The sequence below is a fragment of the Mobula birostris genome, chromosome 17, assembly GCF_030028105.1.
Source record: "Mobula birostris isolate sMobBir1 chromosome 17, sMobBir1.hap1, whole genome shotgun sequence".
NCBI lineage: Eukaryota > Metazoa > Chordata > Chondrichthyes > Myliobatiformes > Myliobatidae > Mobula > Mobula birostris.
In genome coordinates, this window is record NC_092386.1 from 6,505,581 (window position 1) to 6,531,852 (window position 26,272).

Genomic DNA, 26,272 nt, shown 5'->3' on the forward strand with positions numbered 1-26,272 from the left:
CGGATCCTCTCTCCTCTCTCCCCCTGGACCCCCCTTCCTCAATTCGCCTCTCCTTGGAATTCTTCCTCTCCTTTTTACCTCTCTCCCTCCTCTCCCTGTCCATCCTCATTCTCCCCTCCTTTCCCTCCTCTTTCCCTCTCCACCCCATCCCCCTCCTATTCATGTTCATTCTTTCGCCACGCCCCTCCCCTCACGCTCCCCCCCTCGCCCCGCCCCCTTCTCGCGAGATTTCGGCTTCGCTGACCTGGCAGATTCGGGGCGTCGATTCCTGGTGTCGCAGCTTCGGGCCGTCGTCGTAGCGGTAACGGTGAGCCCCACTCCCTCGGATACCTGACGGCCATGCAGCCCGCTCCGCGCTGACGAGATGGCACCGGCGGGCCGAGCAGGTGAGCCAAGTCGATCTGCGTGGCTCAACGGCGCATCTCTCTTCGGGGAGGGGGGGCAGATTACCTGTTAACGGGCTTGAGGGGTGAGGGATGGGGTAGGGAGAGATGAGGGTAGGGGGAAGTGGGGGAGGGATGGGGCAGGCAGGGGAAGTGGGGGAGGGATGGGGCAGGCAGGGGAAGTGGGGGAGGAGATGGGGAAGTGGGGGAGAGATGGGGGCAGGGGAAGTGGGGGAGAGATGGGGGAGGGGGAAGTGGGGGAGAGATGGGGGCAGGGGGAAGTGGGGGAGAGATGGGGGCAGGGGAAGTGGGGGAGAGATGGGGGCAGGGGGAAGTGGGGGAGAGATGGGGGCAGGGGGAAGTGGGGGAGAGATGGGGCAGGGGGAAGTGGGGGAGAAATGGGGGCAGGGGAAGTGGGGGAGAGATGGGGAAGTGGGGGAGGAGATGGGGTAGGGGGAAGTGGGGGAGGAGATGGGGATGGGGAAGTGGGAGAGGAGATGGGGCAGGGGAAGTGGAGAGATGGGGAAGCGGGGGAGGAGATGGGGCCGGGGGAAGTGGGGGAGGAGATGGGGCAGGGGAAGTGGAGAGGTGGGGGAGGAGATGGCAGGGGGAAGTGGGGGAGGAGATGGGGAAGTGGAGAGATGGGGGCCGGGGGAAGTGGAGGAGGAGATGGGGCTGGGGGAAGTGGGGGAGGAGATGGGGCAGGGGGAAGTGGAGGAGATGGGGAAGTGGGAGAGGAGATGGGGCAGGAGAAGTGGAGAGGTGGGGGAGGAGATGGCAGGGGGAAGTGGAGAGATGGGGGCCGGGGGAAGTGGAGGAGGAGATGGGGCTGGGGGAGGTGGGGGAGAGATGGGGGCTGGGGAAGTGGGGAGAGTTTGGGAGGAGGAGATGGGGGCTAGTGATGGGGAGGGGAAAGAACTGGATGAGGGGGGAGGAGGGAGACATTATTTGAGGCCACAATCTAATTTCAAGTAATTTTGCAAATGTTTTAAGTAGATTTTTGAATGTATTTTACAATTTATACATTTTATTGTGAGAATATAACAAGCTACAATTCTTTAAAAAAAAACAGATCCTGGAATTATCAAATGCAGTAAACAATCCAAGATTGTTTAACATCATTTCCAGAACATAAATTTAAAGGGGAATGACATAATTGTTACTCTGGATCTGATGCAGCACAAAAAAACACAACAAGATAAAGAACACAATTTAAAAACAAACACAATAATTATATTTACATAAGGTAGCTTGTTTGCATAAATTCGATTGTATGCCCCCACACACATAGTGGATTCCAGTTAACTGGGAGACTTTGAGACCAGTACATTTTGACCCAATTAAGCAGCTGTCTGAATTAGGTGAAGCCTTATGGATTATTTAAAATGTATAAAAGTCAAAACTACCATTTAACTGAGTAACAAATTGTATACCTAAATGAAATACAGAACAAATTAGAACTACCAAAATTACTGCTACGTACCATAAAACTGAGTATTAGTTTCTAATGGTTATTGACAAAGGAATTCACTGCATGCTGCTGAGTTATTTTGATAGACTCTTGAAAGTCACACAGACACTTAATGCAGTTAAGGGACTGCCTTCACACAATCCTTTTGACAATCATCTAAATCTTCATTTCCATTGTACCATTCAAGATCATTGTTGATTGATACCGTCAAATTCTTCGTAGCTCCTAACTTACTGAAGTAGTGAAATTGTTCCATTTTCATTCCCAACTGTTTCTGGAATCTCCAAGCCTGAATGCATGAAACCGTGGTGAGGAAAGCAGTTCCAAATCGGCTGCTTATTTCTCCAGGTATGGTGAACACATACAACTGATGCTACTCTAAGCACAGTGTAGTGCCTAGTGGCCACACATGCACTCAACTAACACTAGTTAGAAACTGGCAACAGTCTCCTGTCCCAGTTAAGAGGCTAATTTCTTGATTGGTTTTTGTGATTTAATAGTTGTGCCAAATAAGCATCTTCCCCAATTAACCTTTGGCCCAAGCAACCAGAATGCTCTTGAGGCAAGCACTATTAATAGATAATGAAATGAAATTTGTAAATATGTTCTTTGGAAGGAAGCAGTAGAGTTGATTATACAGCAAGATAATGTCAGAACAATTACTAACCTTAACAAGATAGCTGGATGCTGCACTAATGTGTTAGAATGGCTTGAATTATTAATTTATACCTGTTTTGTGATTGAATGTTTTGTTTGGCAATACTAGATTAATCATTGTTATACCTTTCTTACAGTTAACCATGACAGGGAGGAGCCAAGCTCATTTTCTGCCAGCAACTATTCAGCAGTCGTTGGGAGGCAATGTTTATGTCTTTGCCAACAGCACGGCTTCGGAAAATGAACTTTCAGAAGAGGACATAGAATGCTTTGAGCTTAGGCCAAGAGGGAAGGAGAAAATTCGAAGAACTGCATCTAAAGATCGATTGGACGATATTGTGTACCTGGTTCGAGAAATACAAGAGGGTGACACCTTGAATGCACTTGCTTTGCAGTATTGCTGTACTGTAAGTGATGATTTGATTAGTAACATAGAGGATTGTTGCAGAGAAGGGGTGGGAGGAATGGTAAAGGAAGCCATAGGTGGAACAGAGCATTGGAAATATTTATATATATAAAAGTAGAATATTCTATTAAATGTAAACAAGAATAAACACAAGGAGTGACTACAGACCAGTTCTCTCCCCCCCCCCCCCCACCCCCGGTATTAATTCCAAATTAGTCAAATGGCAGAAGTTTCACTTGTAAAATATTTTCCAAGTCCCAAAAAGATTTCCAATGCTGTGTTTCATTATACAGTTCTTTTATTAAACATTTCATCAAAATTTAATTTCCAGTGTGCTGTTCATTTGTGCGTCCTCTGAATGTTTGGCCTTTATAGACTTATCAATCAATTGATTGGTCCTCAATTCAGAATATAGGATCGAGGTCAACGTGTCTGTTTACAGTATTGTTTGCTGAAAACAGACATGTAGACCTCGATCCTATTTATAAGTCAATACGGGAAAAATACCAGAGCACAATGCACAACCAGTTAGTGACAAAACCCCCTTCCCATATCATAATGACAGTCATTTGATGGATAAGTATTAAAAGGACTCGCCACAAATGAACAGCGCACTGATGATGTCTCCTTTTATAGTGATGAAACGTTTGCAAATGGATTGCCAAGATTGGAGAACAATTCTAATATCCTTTCAAGAAAGTAACTTATGCAATAATTAAATTTATGATAGACGTTTCAGGATGAGGATAGTCGTGCTTGATAATTTTCATCCTATTTTAAGACTCTTTTGTATTCCTGTTTCCTTCCTTCCCTGATACCATTTTCACTGAGTGTATTTATCTACCAAGCCTGCCTTCACTGCTGTAGCCACTTGTGGTTAATATGTTATCAAAATCTTTTCACTGAAAGTTGTCTCCTAATTTTTCCTCTTGTCTCTGCTAGTACTATCACCAATTAAGTGCTACTAGCTTGCCAGAGTCTTCTATCCAGGGCCAGTCTTTTGCGTTGTTTCCAGGTGTAGCCCATCTTGGTGTCAGATCCTTCTTCTCCCAGGGATGAGATCCTTGGAGCTTCTGTTGACGTTTTTATAGCACTGGGTTTTTACAGGATAAGGTTGCTAGCCCTTTGCCCACCCTTCTCCTTTCACAGCCAGGCTTGGGGCAGTCCTTGGCGGAGTTCAGCACCACAAAGAAGAGGCGTTAAATGTAGCCTTGGCAGTATCAGCTATATTGTACGAATTAAGAAAATCTTCAGAATTTTGTGTTTGTGGTTGATCTGCAAGAGTAAATAGTTTTGAATACTTGTAATCCCTCCAAATAGTTTATGTTCATTTGAATAAGTCCTGAATTATTTAAGTCTGCGTTTGGCATCTTGGATATCGTACTGCTAAATCTGTACTATATCTGGATGAATCTCATAGAATTTTTTGAGGATGTAACTAGTAGAGTGGATAGGGGAGAATCAGTGGATGTGGTATATTTGGATTTTCAGAAGGCTTTTGACAAGGTCCCACACAGGAGATTAGTGTGCAAACTTAAAGCACACGGTATTGGGGGTAAGGTATTGGTGTGGGTGGAGAGTTGGTTAGCAGACAGGAAGCAAAGAGTGGGAATAAACGGGACCTTTTCAGAATGGCAGGCGGTGACTAGTGGGGTACCGCAAGGCTCAGTGCTGGGACCCCAGTTGTTTACAATATATATTAATGACTTGGATGAGGGAATTAAATGCAGCATCTCCAAGTTTGCGGATGACACGAAGCTGGGTGGCAGTGTTAGCTGTGAGGAGGATGCTAAGAGGATGCAGGGTGACTTGGATAGGTTGGGTGAGTGGGCAAATTCATGGCAGATGCAATTTAATGTGGATAAATGTGAAGTTATCCACTTTGGTGGCAAAAATAGGAAAACAGATTATTATCTGAATGGTGGCCGATTAGGAAAAGGGGAGGTGCAACGTGACCTGGGTGTCATTATACACCAGTCATTGAAAGTGGGCATGCAGGTACAGCAGGCGGTGAAAAAGGCGAATGGTATGCTGGCATTTATAGCGAGAGGATTTGAGTACAGGAGCAGGGAGGTACTACTGCAGTTGTACAAGGCCTTGGTGAGACCGCACCTGGAGTATTGTGTGCAGTTTTGGTCCCCTAATCTGAGGAAAGACATCCTTGCCATAGAGGGAGTACAGAGAAGGTTCACCAGATTGATTCCTGGGATGGCAGGACTTTCATATGAAGAAAGAATGGATGAACTGGGCTTGTACTCGTTGGAATTTAGAAGATTGAGGGGGGATCTGATTGAAACGTATAAGATCCTAAAGGGATTGGACAGGCTAGATGCAGGAAGATTGTTCCCGATGTTGGGGAAGTCCAGAACGAGGGGTCACAGTTTGAGGATAGAGGGGAAGCCTTTTAGGACTGAGATTAGGAAAAACTTCTTCACACAGAGAGTGGTGAATCTGTGGAATTCTCTGCCACAGGAAACAGTTGAGGCCAGTTCATTGGCTATATTTAAGAGGGAGTTAGATATGGCCCTTGTGGCTACGGGGGTCAGGGGGTATGGAGGGAAGGCTGGGGCGGTGTTCTGAGTTGGATGATCAGCCATGATCATAATAAATGGCGGTGCAGGCTCGAAGGGCCGAATGGCCTACTCCTGCACCTATTTTCTATGTTTCTATGTTAGCAATGACTTTATAAAAGGTGTTCAGAACAATGTAGTATTTTCTATCTCTAAATTCATCACACCCACATATCGGGGGCCCTATATGTAAAATTTATCATCTGGTTTGAATTTCTGTTGTAACATGCACAGAAAGCTGTAGGAACTCTGGAGGTGAGGCAGCATCTATGGAGAGGAATAAACAGTTTTGGGCTGAGATGTTGTCGATTGTTTTTTTTTCCCCCCCTCCATAGATGCTGCCTGATATGCTGAGTTCCTGTAGTATTTCGTGTGTGCATTACTCTGGATTTTACTTATCTCTTGTATTTTTGATTTTCTGTTGACTTTTTTCATTTAAATATGATTACATTTGGCCCTCTGTATTCGCGGGTTCTGCATCTGCCGATTCAACCAACCGCGGATCAGGATCAGAAAAAAAACCCGGAAGTTCTCCAACACTTGTTGTTTGAGCATTGTTCGCCTTGTGTCTCGTTGGGTCGCTACTTGTGTAGTGTGTATCCTTTGTTTCTGTGGAAAAAATGACTCCTAAAAGCAATTAAGTGGTCAAAGCAATTTCTCAAAGGCTAAGACGGAGAGTAAAGTACTGTAATCTAGAGATGATAAAAAGTATTACTCATTGGTTGAACATTGTTCACCTCGCGTCTCGTTTGTTCGCTACTTGCGTTGTGAGCGAGAGGAAGGAGTTTAAGGCTAGAAAGGGATAGCTGGCTAGCTATGTAAAGCGCGACAGCCTCAAGAACTTAAAGATCACAGGAGAATTGCCATCAGCTGATTCCGAGGCAGCATCAACATTCCCAGAAGAGCTACATGGTTGCGTTTGTACTGAACATGTACAGACTTTTTTTCTTGTCATTATTCCCTAAACAATACAGTATAACAACTATTTACATAGTATTTACATTGTATTAGGTATTATAAGTAATCTAGAGATGATTTAAAGTATACAGGAGGATATTTGTAGGTTATAGGCAAATACTATGCCATTCTATATACGGGACTTGAGCATCCGCGGAATTTGGTGTCCGTGGGAGGTCCCGGATCTAATCCCCCGCAGATACAGAGGGCTGACTGTATTGAATATTAAATCCCTGCAGCTGCTGGTAGAAATTTGCATATTCAAAGTTCAAATTAAATTTATTATCAAAGTACATATGTATATGCCACCTTATACAGCCTTGAGATTCATTTTCTTGTGGGCAAACTCAATAAATCCAATAACCAGAATCAATGAAAGCCCACACCAACAGGGCAGACAAACAATGTACAAAAAACTGCAATATAAAAAAAGGCAAGTAGTGTTGAACTGGTGGTGTTACGCTAATGATTGTTATTTGTTGTACGAGTGCCTTTTAATTGTTGACAGTATGTGACATTTTAATAGTCAACAGGTGATAATTTTGAAACTTTGGAAAGACTGCAAAGAGATTGGGGAAGTTAGAGTCAATTGTTAAGGATGAGGTGATGGAGTACTTGGTGACACAGGACAAGATAGTACAAAGTCAGCATGGTTTCCTTCAGGGTAAATCCTGCCTGATGAACCTGTTGGAGTTCTTTGAGGAGATTGCAAGTAGGATAGATAAAGGGGATGCGGTGGATGCTGTATATTTGGACTTACAAAGGGCCTTTGACAAGATGCCACACATGAGGCTGTTTACTAAGTTAAGAGCCCATGCTATTACAGGAAAGTTACTAACATGGTTAGAGCATTGGCTGATTGGTAAGAGGCAGCGAGTGGGAATAAAAGGATCCTTTTCTGGTTGGCTGCCAGTGACTAGTGGTGTTCTGCAGGGGTCAGTGTTTGGACCACTTTTTATGCTGTATATAAATGATTTAGATGATGGAATAGATGGCTTTGTTGCCAAGTTTGCAGATGATATGAAGATTGGTGGCGGGGCAGATAGTGTTGAGGAAATGGGTAGGATGCAGAAGGACTTAGATGAGAATTGGCAAGAAAGTGGCAAATGAAATACAATGTTGGAAAATGCATGGTTATGCACTTTGGTAGTAGAAATAAATGTACGGACTATACTCTAAATGGGGAGAAAATCCAGGAATCTGAGATGCAAAGGGACTTGGGAGTCCTTCTGCAGAACACCCTGAAGGTTAACTTGCAGGTTGAGTTGGTGGTGAGGAAGGCAAATGCCATGCTAGCATTCATTTCAAAAGGTCTAGAATACAAGAGTAAGGATGTGATGCTGAGGCTTTATAAGGCACTGGTGAGGCCTCGCCTTGAGTATTGTGAACCGTTTTGGGCCCCTCATCTTAGAAAAGATGTGCTGGCATTGGAGAGGGTCCAGAGGAGTTCACAAGGATGATTCCAGGAATGAAAGGCTTATCATAAGAGGAATGTTTGATGACTCTGGGCCTGTACTTGCTGGAATTAAGAAGGATGAGGGGGGATCTCATTGAAACCTTTCAAATGTTGAAGGGCCTAGACAGAGTAGATGTGGAAAGGATGTTTCCCATGGTGGGAGAGTCTAGGACAAGAGGACACAGCCCTAGGATAGTGGGGCGCCCTTTCAAAACACATGCAGAGATGTTTCTTTAGCCAAAGGAGGGTGAATTTGTGGAATTTGTTGCCACATTCAACTGTGGAGGCCAGGTTGTTGGGTGTATTTAAGGCAGAGAGTGATAGGTTCTTGATTGGACATGGCATCAAAGGTTATGGGGAGAAGTCTGGCAACTAGGATTGAGGAGGAGATCAAAAAAATGATCAGCCATGATTGAATGGCGGAGCAGACTTGATGGGCCACATGGCCTAATTCTCTCCTATGTCTTATGGTTGTGCTATTGATGAGTAAAATATTAAATGGCGTAGACAAACAGATGGGAGGAGCGGAGAGTGTTAGAGGAAACAAAAAGATACTGCATACTATTTCACTTGGAGCAAAATCCCCAAGTGTTGAAATCTGATAGCAGAGGGGAAGAAGCTGTTTCTAAAATGTTGAATGTGCGACTTCAGGCTCCTGTGCCACCTCCTTGATGGTAGCAATGAGGAGAGGGCACATCCTGGGTGATGAAGTCCTTAATGATGCATGCTACCTTTTTAGGCCATCATCTTTTGAAGGTTTCCTAGATGATGTGGAGGCTAGTATCCATGATGGAGCTGATGGAGTTTGCAATTTTGCAACTTTTATCTGATCCCCGAACCGTAGCCCCCCCATTCCAGATAGGGGTTTATAAAGTCAAGATTTTGAGTGGTTGCCAGTCAGGCAATAGCTCAGGGGTGTCAAACTCATTTCAGGTCACGGGCCAGATTGGGCAAAATGCGACTTCATGCGGGCTGGATCAGTTGTGCATGCACACGTGCTCCCACAGGTTTCGTTGCCTTCATTTTTTTCAATCTGCTTTCGTGTCTTGGTCTCTGCTATAAGTACAAAGTGTTTCACTTTACGAATTTCGTTTCTTATGAAGAAGATTGCATAGCAAGCATTTTTATGATTAGTATTAACCTACAGTCGTAGGCTACAAGAAAGTTGTGATGAGAGAGAAAGAATGATGCTATTTTGGCTAAGTGTTTTGGGAACCACACCCTTTCCATTAATAAACCATTTGAAATTGAACATTAGCAGACACAAATGTAGACCTAATGAAACAAATTGTAAATGTAGGCTACTCAACTGCACCTAATTTTTATTAGCCTGCTTCCAGCAATCAAATTCAGACAATGAACACAGTTAACCTCTAATTTTTATTGAAGTGATCACATTTACAATAATAGAATAGTCAGAAAATAAATGAATCGCAATATTATGACACTCAATATTTCATAATGCATTTTGCCTACATGTCGCAGTACGTCAAACAGTGTCACTCATTTTTCACTTGCTGGTTCCAGACACCTGACTTCTCTTGGCTTTAACCAGCCTGTCAACATCAGGGACCAGTTTCTGGGCAGTTGTGATTTTCATAATGTCATTTAGATGTCCGTGTGTCAGCTGCGAGCGCAGTTCAGATTTGTTAATGTTCATTATGAAGAATGCCTGCTCACAGAGATATGTTGTCCCGAACATGCAAAGGATCTTTGAGGCAGTGTCTGTCATCTTGGGATACATCTGTCCCGGGTAATGATAGAATGAGTCCAGACCCACAGTCTCAAATTTATATTTCAAAGCCGAGTTACACTGAATTTCAATTAGTTCCATTAGTTCCTCCGGCACAACTGATGCTGTGTTGACGGTAAACGGCGAGCAGAATAGTGAGAATTCCTTCTCAAGCTGAGTGAAGACTTGGAAACGATTCTGAAACTCACTTCTCAGCCATGATATTTTGTCCTTGTACCTGTCCATGTTGTCATTATTCCCAGGAGCGACACACACAGACTGCAAAGAGGGGAAATGAGCTGGGTTGCTCCAGAATAGTTGCATCTCCCACAGGCCTAATTTAATCTGAAAGGCACGAATGCAGTCGTAGTATTCCGTAACAAGTTTTTTTACAGCCTTACATGTTAACATTAAGCATGTTTAAGTGCTCTGTTATATCCACCAGAAGTGCAAGATCATGAAGCCAGTCTGGGTCATCCAGCTTTGCCACTGGCTTCCCTTTCTCGTTGATGAATAATCCAATTTCCACATGTAATTGAAAAGAACACTTGAGCACAACCCCTCTGCTCAACCAGCGGACTTCGGTGTGGTAGGGTTGGCTGTGTCCAATATTACTTTCGGACAAAAGAGTGTTAAATTGCCAATGGCTTGAGTTCTTTGGCTCTAATAAAATTAGATTATGAGGACACTCAGTCCTCGTTTATTGTCATTTAGAAATGCATGCATTAAAAAAATGATACAAGGTTCCTCCAGAATGATATCACAAGAAAACACAGGACAAACCAAGACTAGAACTGACAAAACCACATAATTATAACATATAGTTACAACAGTACAAAGCAATACCATAATTTAATAAAGAGCAGACCATGGGCAGAGTTAAAAAAAGTCTCAAAGTCCCAATAGCTTCATCATCTCACGCAGGCAGCAGAAGGGAGAAACTCTCCCTGCCATGAACCTCCAAGCACTACAAACTTGCCTATGCAGCACCATTGGAAGCGCCCGACTGCTGCGGACTCTGAGTCCGTCTGAAAATTTCAAGCCTCCGACACAGCCTCTCCGAGCACCATCCTCTGCTGAGGACTTGGGGCCTTCCCCTCCGGAGATTCTGGACCACACAGTAGCAGCAGCAGCGAAGCAGGCATTTTAGAAGTTTCGCCAGATGTTCCCACGTGCTCTCACGTCCGTCTCCATCAAATCAGGATTGTGCATGGCACCCTACTTGACAAATAACAGACATCATCACCGGAGTGGCCACTGCGAGCTGCGTCGCGCTGCCATCTTCTCCCGATTTTGATTACTAAATCCCATTGTCCATTTTCAGGCTGCTGCTACATAACGCCTCTTGGTGTATAATACAATGAAAATTCCAGAATTCCTGCTCTGGATTTTCTGTCTGAACTTGCTCTCTGAATTTCGCAACAACACCTGCCTTTTTCCCGACCAGGCAACCCCCGGTCTGTCCAAGGCCTCGACGAGGCTGGAGAAAACATCGTTCGCCGTTGTTTGTCATGACCATCTCCACAAACTCCTCGGTGACGGTCAAAGATGCATCAACACCACAAATAAATATTCCCAATTGAGCTATATCAGTCACGTCGTTGCTCTCATCAATTACAATACAGAAGGCAATAAATGACTTCACTTTGTCTTTTAGTTGACTGTTCAAATCTCCTGCAAGGTCCCTGATTCTCTCTGCCACAGTATTTTTTGACAAGCTGATATTACCAAAAGCCTGTCTCGTCTCTTAGGGCACATCAGCTCAGCTGCCATCAGCATGCATGCTTTGATGAATTCCCCTTCTGAGTATGGCTTTGACGCAGCTGCTATTTTGTTGGCAATAATATAGCTGGCCTTGACAGCTCCATCATGAGTCTCCCGACTTTTGGTGAACACTGATCGCTGTTTTTTCAGAGCTGCTTCAAGCTCGTTTACCTCCTGCGTTCTGAGTCGTCCTAAGTACTTGTCATATTTTTCTCCATGTGATGTCTCATCGTATCGTTTGATATCGCCACAGCCATTTGTTGCGAGCATATCAGACACACAGGTTTGCCGTTGACCTCACAGAAGAAAAAACGATCTTTCCAATTATCGTTGAATATCCGACCTCCAGTGTCAACTTTTGGGTAACATTTTGAACCACAGCAGCAAACAGTCTCAGCCTTGCTACAGGTGTTACTTACCTGAGTACTCTGTGTGTTTATACTGTGTCTGACGATGTAAGTGGGGCCCTAGTGGTCTTCAGTGCAGGGTGGTAAGTGCTTGTACACTGCGGGTGGTTAACTGCCGCCTATTGTTTTCTAAGTACACACAAGCTGCCAGCGCAGCAGGTGGCACAGACAGCGATGGGAGAGAGAGCGGCTGCCGTACAGATACATAATGAATGGTCGTGAATATACTTTTTTCTCCCCAAATCATCCCGTGGGCCAGTAGTTTGACACCCCTGCAATAGCTATTATTATTAATGCTGTTTGAATCCTCCATGACCTTCCCAATCCATATCCCAATATCTTTCAATCCCTCAATCCTCTTGAGAATTATTAACAGCTCATTTCTTCAGAACTACATTCTGCCAGGCAGAGAAATTTTATCTCAAAACAATATTGTATAGAAATTGCAGCAATTTCAGTCTAGCCAGTCTATGCAGCTGATAATTCTCCACTCCAATGACTTTGCATTGAAATCAATTTGCTAATATTGTGCCTATCTGCAAGTCTATTAATGTTTTACTGTAATTTCTTGCAGTCCTCCTCAGTCTTAACTATCCCTTCTAGTTTTGTATCTTCAATAAATATGGAAGTACAGCATCTGATTAAGAAAAAATGCTATGTACACATCACACAAAATCTGGGTAACTCAGCAGCTCAGGCAATATCTGTGGAGGGGAGTAAACAGCAACGTTTCAGGCTGAGACCTTTTCTCTCCCCGATTCCTCCCACTTTATTCTGGCTTCTGCCCACTTCGTTTCTGTCCCAATGAAGAGTCTCGGCCTGAAACATTGACTGTTTAATCCTCTCCACAGATACTGCCTGACCTCCCAACTTTCTCCAGCATTTTGGGTGTGTTGCTTTGGATTTCTAACACCTGCAGAATCTCCTGTGTTTATCGAAATAATATGGATTATGGATTTTCAGAACGCCTTTGACAAGGTGCCACACATGAGGCTGCTTAACAAGATAAGAGCCCATGGAATTACAGGAAAGTTACATACGTGGATAGAGCGTTGGCTGATTGGCAGGAAACAGAGAGTGGGAATAAAGGGATCCTATTCTGGTTGGCTGCCGGTTACCACTGGTGTTCCACAGGGGTCCATGTTGGGGCCGCTTCTTTTTATGTTGTACATCAACGATTTGGATTATGGAATAGATGGCTTTGTGGCTAAGTTTGCTGATGATACGAAGATAGGTGGAGGGGCCGGTAGTGCTGAAGAAACGGAGAGTCTGCAGAGAGACATGGATAGATTGGAAGAATGGGCAGAGAAGTGGCAAATGAAGTACAATGTTGGAAAGTGTATGGTTATGCACTTTGGCAGAAAAAATAAACGGGCAGACTATTATTTAAATGGAGAAAGAATTCAAAGTTCTGAGATGCAATGGGACTTGGGAGTCCTCGTACAGGATTCCCTTAAAGTTAACCTCCAGGTTGAGTCAGGAGTGAAGAAGGCGAATGCAATGTTGGCATTCATTTCTAGAGGAATAGAGTATAGGAGCAGGGATGTGATGTTGAGGCTCTATAAGGCGCTGGTGAGACCTCACTTGGGTACTGTGGGCAGTTTTGGTCTCTTTATTTAAGAAAGGATGTGCTGACGTTGGAGAGGGTACAGAGAAGATTCACTAGAATGATTCTGGGAATGAGAGGATTAACATATGAGGAACGTTTGTCCGCTCTTGGACTGTATTCCTTGGAGTTTAGAAGAATGAGGGGAGATCTCATAGAAACATTTCGAATGTTAAAAGGCATGGACAGAGTGGATGTGGCAAAGTTGTTTCCCATGATGGGGGAGTCTAATATGAGAGGGCATGACTTCAGGATTGAAGGGCCCCCTTTCAGAACAGAAATGCGGAGAAATTTTTTTAGTCAGAGGGTGGTGAATCTATGGAATTTGTTGCCACAGGCAGCAGTGGAGGCCAAGTCATTGGGTGTATTTAAGGCAGAGATTGATAGGTATCTGAGTAGCCAGGGCATCAAAGGTTATGGTGAGAAGGCGGGGCAGTGGGACTAAATAGGATAAAATGGATCAGCTCATGATAAAATGGTGGAGCAATCTCGTTGGGCCGAATGGCCTACTTCTGCTCCTTTGTCTTATGGTCTAATATAGTCTCTGTGGGCTTTTACTTCCCACCATGTCATTGTGAAAGGCTACTCTTTCTTATGACTACTGTGTTTCAGTTAAGTGTCCACTCCGTTTATTTCACATCCTCTGTCCTTGCTCATCTGATATTCATGTTGTACCTTATCAAAGGTATTCAGAAATCAGAATACATTAAAAGTACTGCATCGTTGTTATCCAATCTCCCTCTTCACAGAAAGGCTGGTCAAGCAAGGTTTTGTACTTTGAAGTCCACATCAAGTATGCTTTGAGAACCTACTCTGGATAAAAATGATATACTGTAGTTCTGACTATATATATCCCTGTATAGACATAGATTTATTATATGCATAGAAAATCTGTACTATATTATACATGCATACAGTGATGATAATGAAAGTCAGTTCATGTCTCCCATAGTGAAATCCAAAGATTCTAACCTCATGATCCAAGAAAATGATAGGTCAATCTGCTGGGCTATTAAAACAAAAACTTCACACCATCTTAATAATTTCTTCTCCCAGGGCAGTTAATTTGATCTACTATTCTCATTAGCACCCCCACCACCTTCTATCTGTTACCCTCATCACTGCACTGTAAGCACTTTAAAACAGTTTTATTTTATAAGACCATAAGATGTAGGAGCAGAATTAGGCCATATTGCCCCATAAGAGCTTGCACTGCCATTTTATCGTGGCTGATCCAATTTTCCTCTCAACCCCAATTTCTTGTCTGCTCCCCATATCTCTTCAAGAACCTATCAACCTCTGCTTTAAAAATACATAAAAGACTTGTCTTCCATAGTGACCTGTGGCATAGAATTCCACAGATTCACCCACTCCCTGGCTAAAGAAATTCCTCCTCATCTCTGATAGGTCTGGCCTCTATCCTGATGTTGTGTGCAATTCCCCTGCAACTCTAGTTTAAACCCCACTGTGCTGCATTAACAAATCTTCCCACTAGTATAATAGTCCCCCTCCAGTTCAGGTGCAAGCTGTCCCTTTTGTGCAGGACTCGCCTTCCCTGGAAGAAGTCAATGATCCAAAAATCTTATGCCCTCCTTTATACACCAACTCTTTGGCCATGTATTAAACTTTATACACCAACTCTTTTGGCCAGGTAGTAGACAGTGAGGAAGGTTTTCAGAGCCTGCAGAGGGACTTGGACCAGCTGGAAAAATGGGCTGAAAAATGGCAGATGGAGTTTAACACAGACAAGTGTGAGGTATTGCACGTTGGAAGGACAAACCAAGGTAGAACATACAAGGTTAATGGTAAGGCACTGAGGAGTGCAGTAGAACAGAGGGATCTGGGAATACAGATACAAAATTCCCTAAAAGTGGTGTCACAAGTAGATAAGGGTCGTAAAGAGAGCTTTTGGTACATTGGCCTTTATTAATCAAAGTATTGAGTATAAGAGCTGAAATGTTATGATGAGGTTGTATAAGGCCGAATCTGGAGTATTGTGAGGCCGAATCTGGAGTATTGTGTTCAGTTTTGGTCACTAAATTACAGGAAGGATATAAATAAGGTTGAAAGAGTGCAGAGAAGGTTTACGAGGATGTTGCTGGGACTTGAGAAACTCAGTTACAGAGAAAGGTTGAATAGGTTAGGACTTTATTCCCTGGAGCGTAGAAGAATGAGGGGAGATTTGATAGAGGTATATAAAATTATGATGGGTATAGATAGAGTGAATGCAAGCAGGCTTTTTCCACTGAGGCAAGGGGAGAAAAAAACCAGAGGACATGGGTTAAGGGTGAGGGGGGAAAAGTCTAAAGGGAACATTAGTGGGGGCTTCTTCACACAGAGAGTGGTGAGAGTATGGAATGAGCTGCCAGACAAGGTGATAAATGCGGGTTCTTTATTAACATTTAAGAATAAATTGGACAGATACATGGATGGGAGGTGTATGGAGGGATATGGTCCGTGTGCAGGTCAGTGGGACTAGGCAGAAAATGGTTCAGCACAGCCAAGAAGGGCCAAAAGGCCTGTTTCTGTGCTGTAGTTTCTATGGTTTCTATGTATAATCTTCGTAGTTCTGGCCTCACTAGCACATGGCATGGGTAACAGTCCTGAGATCACAACCCTGGAGGTCCTGCCCTTTAACTTAACTTTCTGAACTCCCTATGCTGAACATTGTCACTCGTCCTTACCCCTGTCATTGGTACCATGACTTCTGGTTGATCACCCTTCCACTTAAGAATGTTGATAACTCGATCGGAGAAATCCGGATCCTGGCACCCAGGAGGCAATATACCATCCAGGGATCTCTTCCTTGCGCACAGAACTTCCTGTCTCTTCCCCTAAGTAATGAGTCCACTATCACCACGGCATGCTGCTTCTCCCCTCTTCCCTTATGGGTCACAGAGGTAGACTCAGTGCCAGAGACCTGACCAGTGTGACTTTCCTCTCGTAGGTCATCCCTATAGTAATGCTGTTTACATTGTAAATACTTGCTGGCATTTGTGCATATTTGCACATTTTATTCCATATCTATACTTTAACCTCTAACTTTTATTTTTCTGTACTAAATCAAAGTAAACCAACGGTAAGGTAGAAACAAACAAGAGAAAATCTGCAGATCAGATGCTGGAAAACCAAGCAACGCACACAAAATGCTGGAAGAACTCTGAGTTCACTGCTCTGACATATGATTTGCAACCATAGTTTGTCCTATTCAGTGAGGACATCAATAAAATAGCTTCTCAAAAATTAAAGATTAGCTTTCTTTGTCATATGTACATTGAACCATACAGTAAAATGCATCATTTTGCATCGAGGATGTGCAAGTGTCACAATGCTTCTGATGCCAACAAGCGTGCGACAACTTAGTAATCAGCCAACCCATACGTCTTTGGGAGGGGACCAGAGCACTCGGAAGAATCTCACAGGGTCACAGGGAGAGCGTGTGAACACCTTGCAGACAGTGGTAGGAATTGAACCCTGATCTTACGGCTGATGCTGTAAAGCACTACACTAACCACTATAATACTGTCTCCCCCCAAAATAACCTCCAGAGTAAACAGTTCACAGCTTTAATGTTGGAAGTGCATTTTAATTGCTGTCATAGTTTGACTGTCGTCTGGTAGAAACTATTTTGTTGATGCCGTCATTCTCAGAAGTTAATTTCCATAGGTTTTTATTTATTTTAAGATACAGCATGGGTCTGGCACTTCAAGCTGTGCTGCCCAACAACTCCGATTTAACCACAACCAAATCACGAGATTTGTTATGACCAATTCACCTACCTGGTATGTCTTTGGACTGGTGGGAAAAATCCCACACATTGCATGGAGACACTAACAAGGATGCCAAAGTTGAACTCTGAACTCCAGTGCCCCGACCCGTGATAGCGTTGTGCTAACGACTATGCTACCATAACTGTTTGACTGCTTTTCTGATCATTATGTAACTATATAATACCATTTATATTTTTCAGGTTGCAGATATCAAGAGGGTTAATAACCTCATCAATGACCAGGACTTCTTTGCTCTCAGATCTATTAAAATTCCTGTGAAGAAAATCACTTTACTGGGGGAGAGGCACAATGCCGCTGCCTCAAGACTGGTTCCACGTGTAGCCTTGGAATCTAATGCACAGTGTCAGGAATTTAAAACTGTAGACGCTTCTTCCAATGAAAATGCCGACAACTTTCTCAGAGAAGTTGATAAAGACTTAGAAAGGATAGTAAAATCTAATGACACCACTCGGGAGCATTTAAATGAGGTGGTTTCAGCATTATCTACCCAGCCATTTTATCAAGCAGCAGATCGCAAAATCGCGCGAAGAAAAGACCCCCATTATGGAGCAGACTGGGGCATGCGCTGGTGGAACGCTGTGATGATAATGTTGATTGTTGGAATTGTTACACCTCTGTTTTATTTACTGTACTATGAAGTTCTGGTAAAGGTTGAGACAAGCCATCATTCAACAATGGAATCGACGCATCTACCTGTTACTAACATTGTACAGCAAGACCCAAAGCATAACAGTGAAATTGATCCTTTGCAGAGGACTAAAATCCACTCACAGGAAGCTCTGCATCACGTGAATTCAAAACTTCAGCCATCTGACACCTGACATCAATCGTCTATCACATTTTTTGGTCCTGTGCAAAGCCTTACCTATCTAATGGGGAAAATTGCATCATGTTATCAGTTTGAATTGTAATGTGGAGGAGCTGCAAAAATTACATCATGTCATGAACTTTCTATTGAAATAAAGTGAGTCAGTGTTTGTAGAATAGTTGATAGGTCATCAAAACTTGCCTTCCAATGTTATAGGACAACATAACATAAAAACTGATACTGATATATGATTGGCTAAATTTAAAGGGTGAGATAGTTTAGGCTGGAGTCAGGTGACCATAAGACATAGGAGTGGAATTAGGCCATTCAGCCCATCAAGTCTATTCTGTCATTCTATCATGATTGATTTATGATCCCTCTCAACCTCATTCTCCTGCCTTCTGTCTGTAACCTTTGACACCCTATTAACCTATCAACCTCTGCTTTAAATATCCCCAATGTCCTGGCCTCCACAGCCATCTGTGGCAAAGAAATCCACAGGTTCACTGCCTTCCAGCTAAAGATATTACTCTTCAAATTAGATTGAAATATACATTCCTCTATCCTGAGGCTGTGCCCTCTGGCCCTTAACTCAGCCACCACAGGAAAAATTCTCCACATCCACTCTTTAGAGCAGGGGTTCCCAACCTCAGGTCCACAGACCCCTCGGTCCATGGCATAAAAAAGGTTGGGGACCCCTGATCTAGGCCTTCCAGTTTTCAATATGCAGCAATATAATTTTGTAAACAATGATGTTAACCAAAAGCTTAATTTAAATAATGTCATGTGATCTTGATTAGTATTAGCCAGGCTTTCTTTTGGGGTTCAATTGTATTCGATAACTAGTGAAAATACCCTAGTTATTAAATACACTATTACTCTTTTTGAGCAAATGGTAAAGCATAAATATGATTTAAATGCAAAACCTGACATCTACTGACAAATTAAGCATTTAATTTTATTCCCACTTTCATGATCTTTAAACTTTGGAGTGATACCTTGTAGACTTTCAGTAGTCAGAATGGTTATACCACTTTATTACAGCTGCAAGCAAAAACATTCTAAATGTCAGAGGACCACATAGTCAGCTGTTTATATAAAAAGTGATTCTGCTGCCTGAAAATAAGTTTTAATATAAAATATATTTATTGACTGTTAAATACTATAATTGAAGACATGCGTATATACTATCGGTGGCCATCTTATTAGGTACAGGTGGAGTGGAATCCATTTTGGTTTTCTGCTGTAGATCATCCACTTGAAGGTTCAACATGTTGTGCATTCAGAGGTGACCTTCTGCACACCACTGTTGTAATACGTGGTTATTTGATTTACTGTCTCCTTCCTGTCAGCTTGAACCAGTTTGGTCATTCTCTGACCTGTCTCATTAACAAGGTGTTTTCTTCCACAGAACTGCCACTCACTGAATGATTTTCAGTTTTTTGCACCATTCTCTGTAAACTCTAGAGACTTGTGCATGAAAGTCCCTGGAGGTCAGCAGTTTCTGGCATACTCATAACACTCTGTCTGGCACCAACCATCATTCCACAGAGAAAATCACTTTGATTGCATTTCACCCCATTCTGTTGTTTGGTCTGAACAACAATTGAATCTCTTGGCCATGTCTGCATGCTTTTATGCATTGAGTTGCTGCCACATAATAGGCTAATTATATATTTGCAATAAGAGTAGGTATACCTAATAAAATGGCCACTGAGTGTATTCTGTTAATAATGAGGCTTTTGAAAATTATCATATTATGTAATAGTTATTGATTCTTAAAGCTTTAAATTATACAGTATTCTTTATATTCTTTTCAAATAAAAATTGAAGCCTCGATGCACTCGATGCCTCGATTTCCGATTGATATTCAGATTATGTTTGAGAGGATTGTACATTAAGTACAGAAAGAGGCCCCTGCCAGTGGGATCACACCCAGCAATACTCTCCAATTTACAAATTCAGTATGGGATAATTTTCAAGGAATTGGTTAAATGTGTTCTAGTATGCCACTTGTGAGGTGGTGGTGGTAAGTGTTCCCTGATCTTGTTTGGCTTGAAGAATTAAATTAAGGACATGTACAGTATATGAAAAGGTGCCAGAAAAGGTCCAACAATATCGTGAAGGGTCCTACCCCCACCCCCATTCGTGGACTGTTTGTCTCACTTCCATCAGGAAGGAATTTATGTACATTTACGCCAGGACCACCAGACTTGGGTTTCGTCTTTCCTCAGGAGTAAGGTTGATCAGGACCTCCACCCACTTAACTCCATCACTACTTTTATCATCTCCCATCCATCACCTTAGTACAGCCTAGCATAATTTTGTGGACATATACTGTATGTATATTAGCTATCTTATGTATTTATATTTATTGTGTTTTTTTTCTGCTGCATTAGGTCCAGAGTAACAATTATTTTGTTCCCCTTTACACTTGTGTACAGGAAATGACATTAAACATTCTTGAAACTCGAAAAGGGAGAGATCAGGAAAATTTTTAAGTTTCTCACACAAATGAAGCATGATGCACATCAGCATATCTTCATTGCCACAACAGATCCCTACTTCAGCCAAACAGGCAGGAATTAAGTATTGAAGTGACAGATAATATCAGAATTGGACAGTAGATTTACCTGAACATGGACACAGGTAAGACCATTTAAAGTTAAATATCTGCATCTCAGAGATTAATAAATTTTCCAGGAAATTTATTGTAAGTGTGTTTTGGCTTGGTCTGTAATCCAGAACAAATGAAACAGTCCTCCAAACATGCTTTAGTATACTGTAAATGAAGTTGATTCTTAAAGGCAAACCACCCCTAGTGTAGGAGTTCCCTATCTGGGGTCTATGGCATAAACAATTCTGGGAACCTCTGTCCTAGTGCATGTGAGACGGACTGCAGAAGCACGAATCCGAGCAACAGTCAGCTGGAGGACCTCAGCAGGCTGAGCAGCAACCTACTGAATATTGAAAAATCTAGACAGAGTGAATGCAGAGAGGATATTTCCTATAGTGGAGGAATCTAGGACCAGAGGGCACAGCACAAAAAAGCAATGAAGAGGAAGTTCTTTAGCCAGAGGGAGATGAATTCATTGCCACAGATGGCTGTGGAGGCCAAATCATTGGGTATATTTATAGCAGAGGTTGATTGGTTCTTGATTAGTCAGAGTGTCAAACGTTATGTAGCGAAGACAGGAGAATGAGGTTGAGTGGGAAAATAAATCAGCCATGGTGGAGCAGACGCAATGGATGAGTGGCCTCATTCTGCTACCAAAAAATCCTCAACAATTCCATTCTTCCCACAAATGCTTGTTCAACCTGCTGAGTCTCCAGCAGATAGTTTGTTGCCGTAGTGTATGAGTTTAATTAATTAGATTAGATTATGAGGACACGCAGTCCTCTTTTATTGTCATTTAGTAATGCATGCATGAAGAAATGTTACAGTATTCTTCCGCTGTGTTATCACAGAAACACAGAACAGACCAAGACTGAAAAACTAACAAAAACCACATAATTATAACATATAGTTACAGCAGTGCAACAATACCATAACTTGATGAAGAACAGGCCATGGGCACAGTAAAAAAGTTCAAAGTCTCTCGAATGTCCCACATCTCACGCAGACGGGAGAAGGAAGAAAACTCTCCCTGCCATGCCTGACCACAGTCCAACTCTGAGTTGTCCGAAAACTTCGAGCTCCGATCAGCCCTCCGACACCGAGTACTGAGCGCCATCTCTGCCAAACGCTTCGACCTCGGCCTCAGTTGCCAGCAGCAGGCAAAGCCGGGGATTTTGGGACCTTCCCTCCGGAGATTCTTGATTGCACAGTAGCAGCGGCAGCAAACCAGGCATTTCAGAAATTTCCAGATGTAATGGAAAATAACCAATTGGGTGTACCCATGTGCTAGCCACGTTAGTGCATCTGATAGTTTCTTGGAGTCAGAATCAGGTTTACTATCACCAGCTTATGTCATGAAATTTGTTGTTTTGTGGCAGCATAGAGTGCAAGACAAGAATTTTGTGTTCTATGGTAGGATAGTGGTTATCACATTGCTATTACAGCAATTACATCAGGTGTTCTCTCTAAGAAAGTTTGTACCTCCTACTGGTGGAATGCGTGGATTTTCTCCGGGTGCTCCAGGTTCCTCCCACAGTCCAATGACATACCGGTTAATAGGTTAATTTGTCGTGTGATTAGGCTAAGATTGAATAGGTGAGTTGTTGGACCAGAAGGTCCTGTTCTATGCAGTATCTCTGAATAAATATAATTACTGCATTATAAAAACAAATAATATTACAAAAGATGAATAACAAGGGCTGTTCAGAAACCTGAAGCAAGAGGGGATGAAGCTGTTCCAAAAAAATTGTGTGTGGGTCTGCAGTATCCCATTTCTGCCTTAATGATATAAAATGGATGACAAAGATGCAAGATCAGTCCTGATGAAGGGTCTCAGTCTGAAACGTCAACAGTTCTTTCTTCTCCATAGATGCTATCTGACCTGCTGAGATCCTCCAGCATCTGCAGAGTCTCTCGTGCTTATGATGAATAATTCTCTAGCATTTTGTGTGTCTTACTCTATGATAAATGGTGCAAACTTTATTCTGTTGAATGGTCAGAGTTGAGCTGGAAATACTTGACATTCTTCATCGTCTAGTAACCTGATTTCTTTGTCTGTGTCAGTTCTCCTTAAGGTTGTTATAGCCGAGTGGTAGTAATGGGAATAAGCTCCCACTACCTATTAAATGCTCCCAATGGTGTGCACCTCAAATAGCCTCTGACAACCAAGTCCAGCTTCTGGCCTTCACGTGTGGCTTAGCTACTAAGCCCAGTGGAACCATTTCTACTGACATGAGGAGGGACAAAGGTGGGTTACTGGCCCTTTAAAACCAGTCGCTTTGGTCAGCGGTGGTTGGCGGCTCATTTAGGAGAAGGTAAACTCTGATCTTGTAGTATTGTGTGCAGTTTAGGGCCCCTTAGAGTGGACGCGCTGGAATTAGAGAGGGTTAAAAGCAGGTTCATGAAAATGATTCCAGGTTTGAATCGCTTGTCATATGAAGAGCATTTGATGGCTCTGGGCCTGTACGCACTGGAATTCAGAAGAATCAGGGGTGACCTCATTGAAACATATCGAATTGTGAAAGGCCTTGATAGAGTGCCTGTGGAGCGGATGCTTCCTATGGGAGGGAATATCTAAGACCAGAGGACACAGCCTCAGAATAGAGGGACATCTTTTTAGAACGGAGCTGAGGAATTTCTTTAGTCAGACAATGGTGAATCTGTGGAATTCTCTGCCACAGGCAGCTTTGGAGACCATCTTGATGTATATTTAAGGCAGAGATTGATAGGTTGTTGATTAGTGAGGGCAGGAATGGATACAGGGATAGGGCAGGAGACTGGGACTGAGAGAAAATTTGGATCAGCCATGATGAAATGGTGAAGAAGACTTGATGGGCTAAATGTCCTAATTCTTATGGTGATCTCAAACTTCCACTGCCTTGCAGCTATACCCACTCGGATAAACTCCAAGGGAAGGATCCGGAGCTGGAGTCCCTAAGGCTGTCCTACATAGAGTTCAATGTTGATTGGCAACTCCTGCAATGCTGTTGGTACTGAACTGTATCAGTCTCTGCTGTTCTTTTGGGTTCATCAGAAGCATGGAGACGGGGAGCTTGTTACATGGGCAGCAGCTTGCTCTCTGTATTGTACAGCCCAGGCTTGCATATGTAAACAGCTAGGATGCAATATCCATGGTCAGCTCCTACTGATGGAGGCCTCAGACTCCGATTACTTCTCCACCTGTGTCTATTTTTCTTTGTTTCTCTTTCCCTCTGTATTTGGAGGACACATTCAGCCTAACCTGCTGAGCATTTTATCCTCGCAAACATGAGAAATTCTGCAGTTGTTGGAAACTCAAGCAACACACATCAAAGTTGCTGGTGAACGCAGCAGGCCAGGCAGCATCTCTAGGAAGAGGTACAGTCAACATTTCGGGCCAAGACCTTCGTCAGGTCTAATTGAAAGAAGAGCTAGTAAGAGATTTGAAAGTGGGAGGGGAAGGGGGAGATCCAAAATGATAGGAGAAGACAGGAGGGGGAGGGATGGAGCCAAGAGCTGGACAGGTGATTGGCAAAAAGGATATGAGAGGATCATGGGACAGGAGGCCTAGGGAGAAAGAAAAGGGGGAGGGGGGAAAAACCTAGAGGATGGGCAAGGGGTATAGTCAGAGGGAAAGAGGGAGAAAAAAGAGAGAGAGGAAAAGAATGTGCGTATATAAATAAATAACGGATGGGGTACGAGGGGGAGGTGGAGCATTAGCGGAAGTTAGAGAAGTCAATGTTCATACCATCAGGTTGGAGGCTACCCAGACAGAATATAAGGTGTTGTTCATCCAACCTGAGTGTGGCTTCATCTTTACAGTAGAGGAGGCCGTGGATAGACATATCAGAATGGGAATGGGACGTGGAATTAAAATGTGTGGCCGCTGGGAGATCCTGCTTTCGTAGGTGTTCAGCGAAACGACTCCCAGTCTGCGTCGGGTCTCGCCTCCCTGTTCACCTTTTCACAATTCTCTCATTCTTCACTCTATGTTCTTGCTCTCCAATGTCCCTATTCATTTATTGACCACATGACCTTGTTTACAGCCTGTTTCTATGGACCACCACGGTTTTGCCCTTTCAGAGACAAAGCTCCTTCATTCCAACCCTGCAGCTTATCGGTGCATGTGAAAGAGAGTTGTAGATGGCTATGCACTGAACACAGGTCGATGGAAGAAGTTGAGTGAGCTCGGGCTTTTCTCTTTGGAGTGAAGGAGGATGAGAGGGTGACTTGATGGAGATGTACAAAATGATGAGAAGCAGAGATCGAGGGCATAGTCAGAGACCTTTTCCTAGGCCAGAAATAACTAATATGAAGGGCCAAACAACAGGAATTCTGCAGATGCTGGAAATTCAAGCAACACACATAAAAGTTGCTGGTGAACGCAGCAGGCCAGGCAGCATCTCTAGGAAGAGGTGCAGTCGACGTTTCAGGCCAAGACCCTTCGTCCGACTGTCTCGGCCTGAAACGTCGACTGCACCTCTTCCTAGAGATGCTGCCTGGCCTGCTGCGTTCACCAGCAACTTTTATGTGTGTTGCGTTAATATGAAGGGCCATAATTTTAAGGGACTTCAAGGGTGATGATGCATGTATTTCTGAATTCTGGTTACTCTTTTTGCTATTGTTTTTGACTGGTTTGATCGATATGAACTGAGGTGCTTCAACGAAGATTGGCTGGCATGTAACCTGCAGTGGGCTGGTGATGCGGTGCTGAACCAAACTAAACTAACCACTACTGGACTCCTGGTTTGATGATTGACGTTCTCTTGTGTTGTTCGCTTGCTTTTTGCAATTTGTGCAATATGTTCCTTTTTCAGGTGTTGGGTGTTTGAGGTTTTCTTGAATGGGTTCTATGGTGTTTCTTTGTTTCGTGGCTGCCTGCGGGAGGATGAATCTCAAGAGTTCTAACCTGTATATATACTTCAATAATAAATCATGGGAAAGCTTTTAGAAAGGCATATGGATGATAGAAAATGGAGGGTTACGTAGGAGGGAGCGGTAAGATTGATCTTAGAGTAGGTTAAAAGGTTTGGCACAACATAGTGGGCCGAAGGCCCTGTACTACACTGTGCTATCACGTTCTATATTTTATGGGACTGGCTCAATGGTAACACAGTCAGCATGGACGAGTTCAGCCAAAGGCCCTGTTGCCATACTGTATGGCTTTATAAACTTATGACTCTAAACCTCAACCATATCTGCTGACATTAGCACTACATGCGACTTGATGCACATAGTTTGCGGAGGTAGGTGAGAAAATGTAGCCTGGAACTGAAGGAACCTAGACACAACCTGAAGAGGAGCAGGAGCAAGAGGAGGTAGAGAGTGAAGAAAACCACAGTCGAGTGATCGAGTCATAGAGCACTACAGCACAGAAAACGATCCAGTCCATGCCAAACTATTACTCCGTCTAGTCTCGTTGACCTGGACCACAGTCCTGCATACCCTTCCCGTCCATGTACTTATCCAAACTTCTCTTAAATGTTGAAATTGAACCTGCATCCACCACTTCCACTGGCAGCTTGTTCCACGCTCTCACCACACTCCGAGTGGAGAGATTCCCCTTAAATATTTCACCTTCTGCCCTTAATGACACAAAACCCTTCCCTGTAGTCTCACCCAACCTCAGTGAAAAAGCTTGCTTGCATTCCCCCTATTGATACCACTC

The 26,272-nt window shown here is 43.3% G+C and overlaps 2 protein-coding genes across 3 annotated transcripts in view; both read left to right on the plus strand.

The window, feature by feature from the left end:
- The first annotated feature begins 244 nt into the window (after positions 1-244).
- Positions 245-19,875, plus strand: lysmd3 (LysM, putative peptidoglycan-binding, domain containing 3). 2 transcript variants are annotated; one of them, XM_072281235.1, is made up of 4 exons: positions 245-386; positions 2,143-2,202; positions 2,649-2,918; positions 17,380-19,875. In XM_072281235.1, exons 3-4 carry the CDS (start codon positions 2,655-2,657, stop codon positions 18,019-18,021), a joined length of 906 nt encoding a protein of 301 aa, XP_072137336.1. In that variant the 5' UTR covers positions 245-386; positions 2,143-2,202; positions 2,649-2,654; the 3' UTR covers positions 18,022-19,875. The 2 variants fall into 2 exon arrangements, with proteins under 2 accessions (XP_072137336.1, XP_072137335.1); XM_072281234.1 differs by lacking the exon at positions 2,143-2,202.
- The window catches only part of LOC140211489 (ATP-dependent clpX-like chaperone, mitochondrial), a 127,676-nt gene continuing 119,484 nt past the window's right edge, over positions 18,081-26,272 (plus strand). The window contains exons 1-2 of the mRNA XM_072281232.1: positions 18,081-18,164; positions 20,453-20,657. Coding sequence (XP_072137333.1) covers positions 20,648-20,657 — 10 coding nt within the window. The 5' untranslated portion in view covers positions 18,081-18,164; positions 20,453-20,647. The remainder of the gene's footprint in view (positions 18,165-20,452; positions 20,658-26,272) is intronic.

Bases quoted from the DNA above. Each gene is read 5' to 3' on its own strand.
- lysmd3 (XM_072281235.1), top strand. From the start codon at position 2,655: ATGACAGGGAGGAGCCAAGCTCATTTTCTGCCAGCAACTATTCAGCAG. The intron at 2,919-17,379 runs GTAAGTGATGAT...TATATTTTTCAG, and splicing joins CTTTGCAGTATTGCTGTACT to GTTGCAGATATCAAGAGGGT.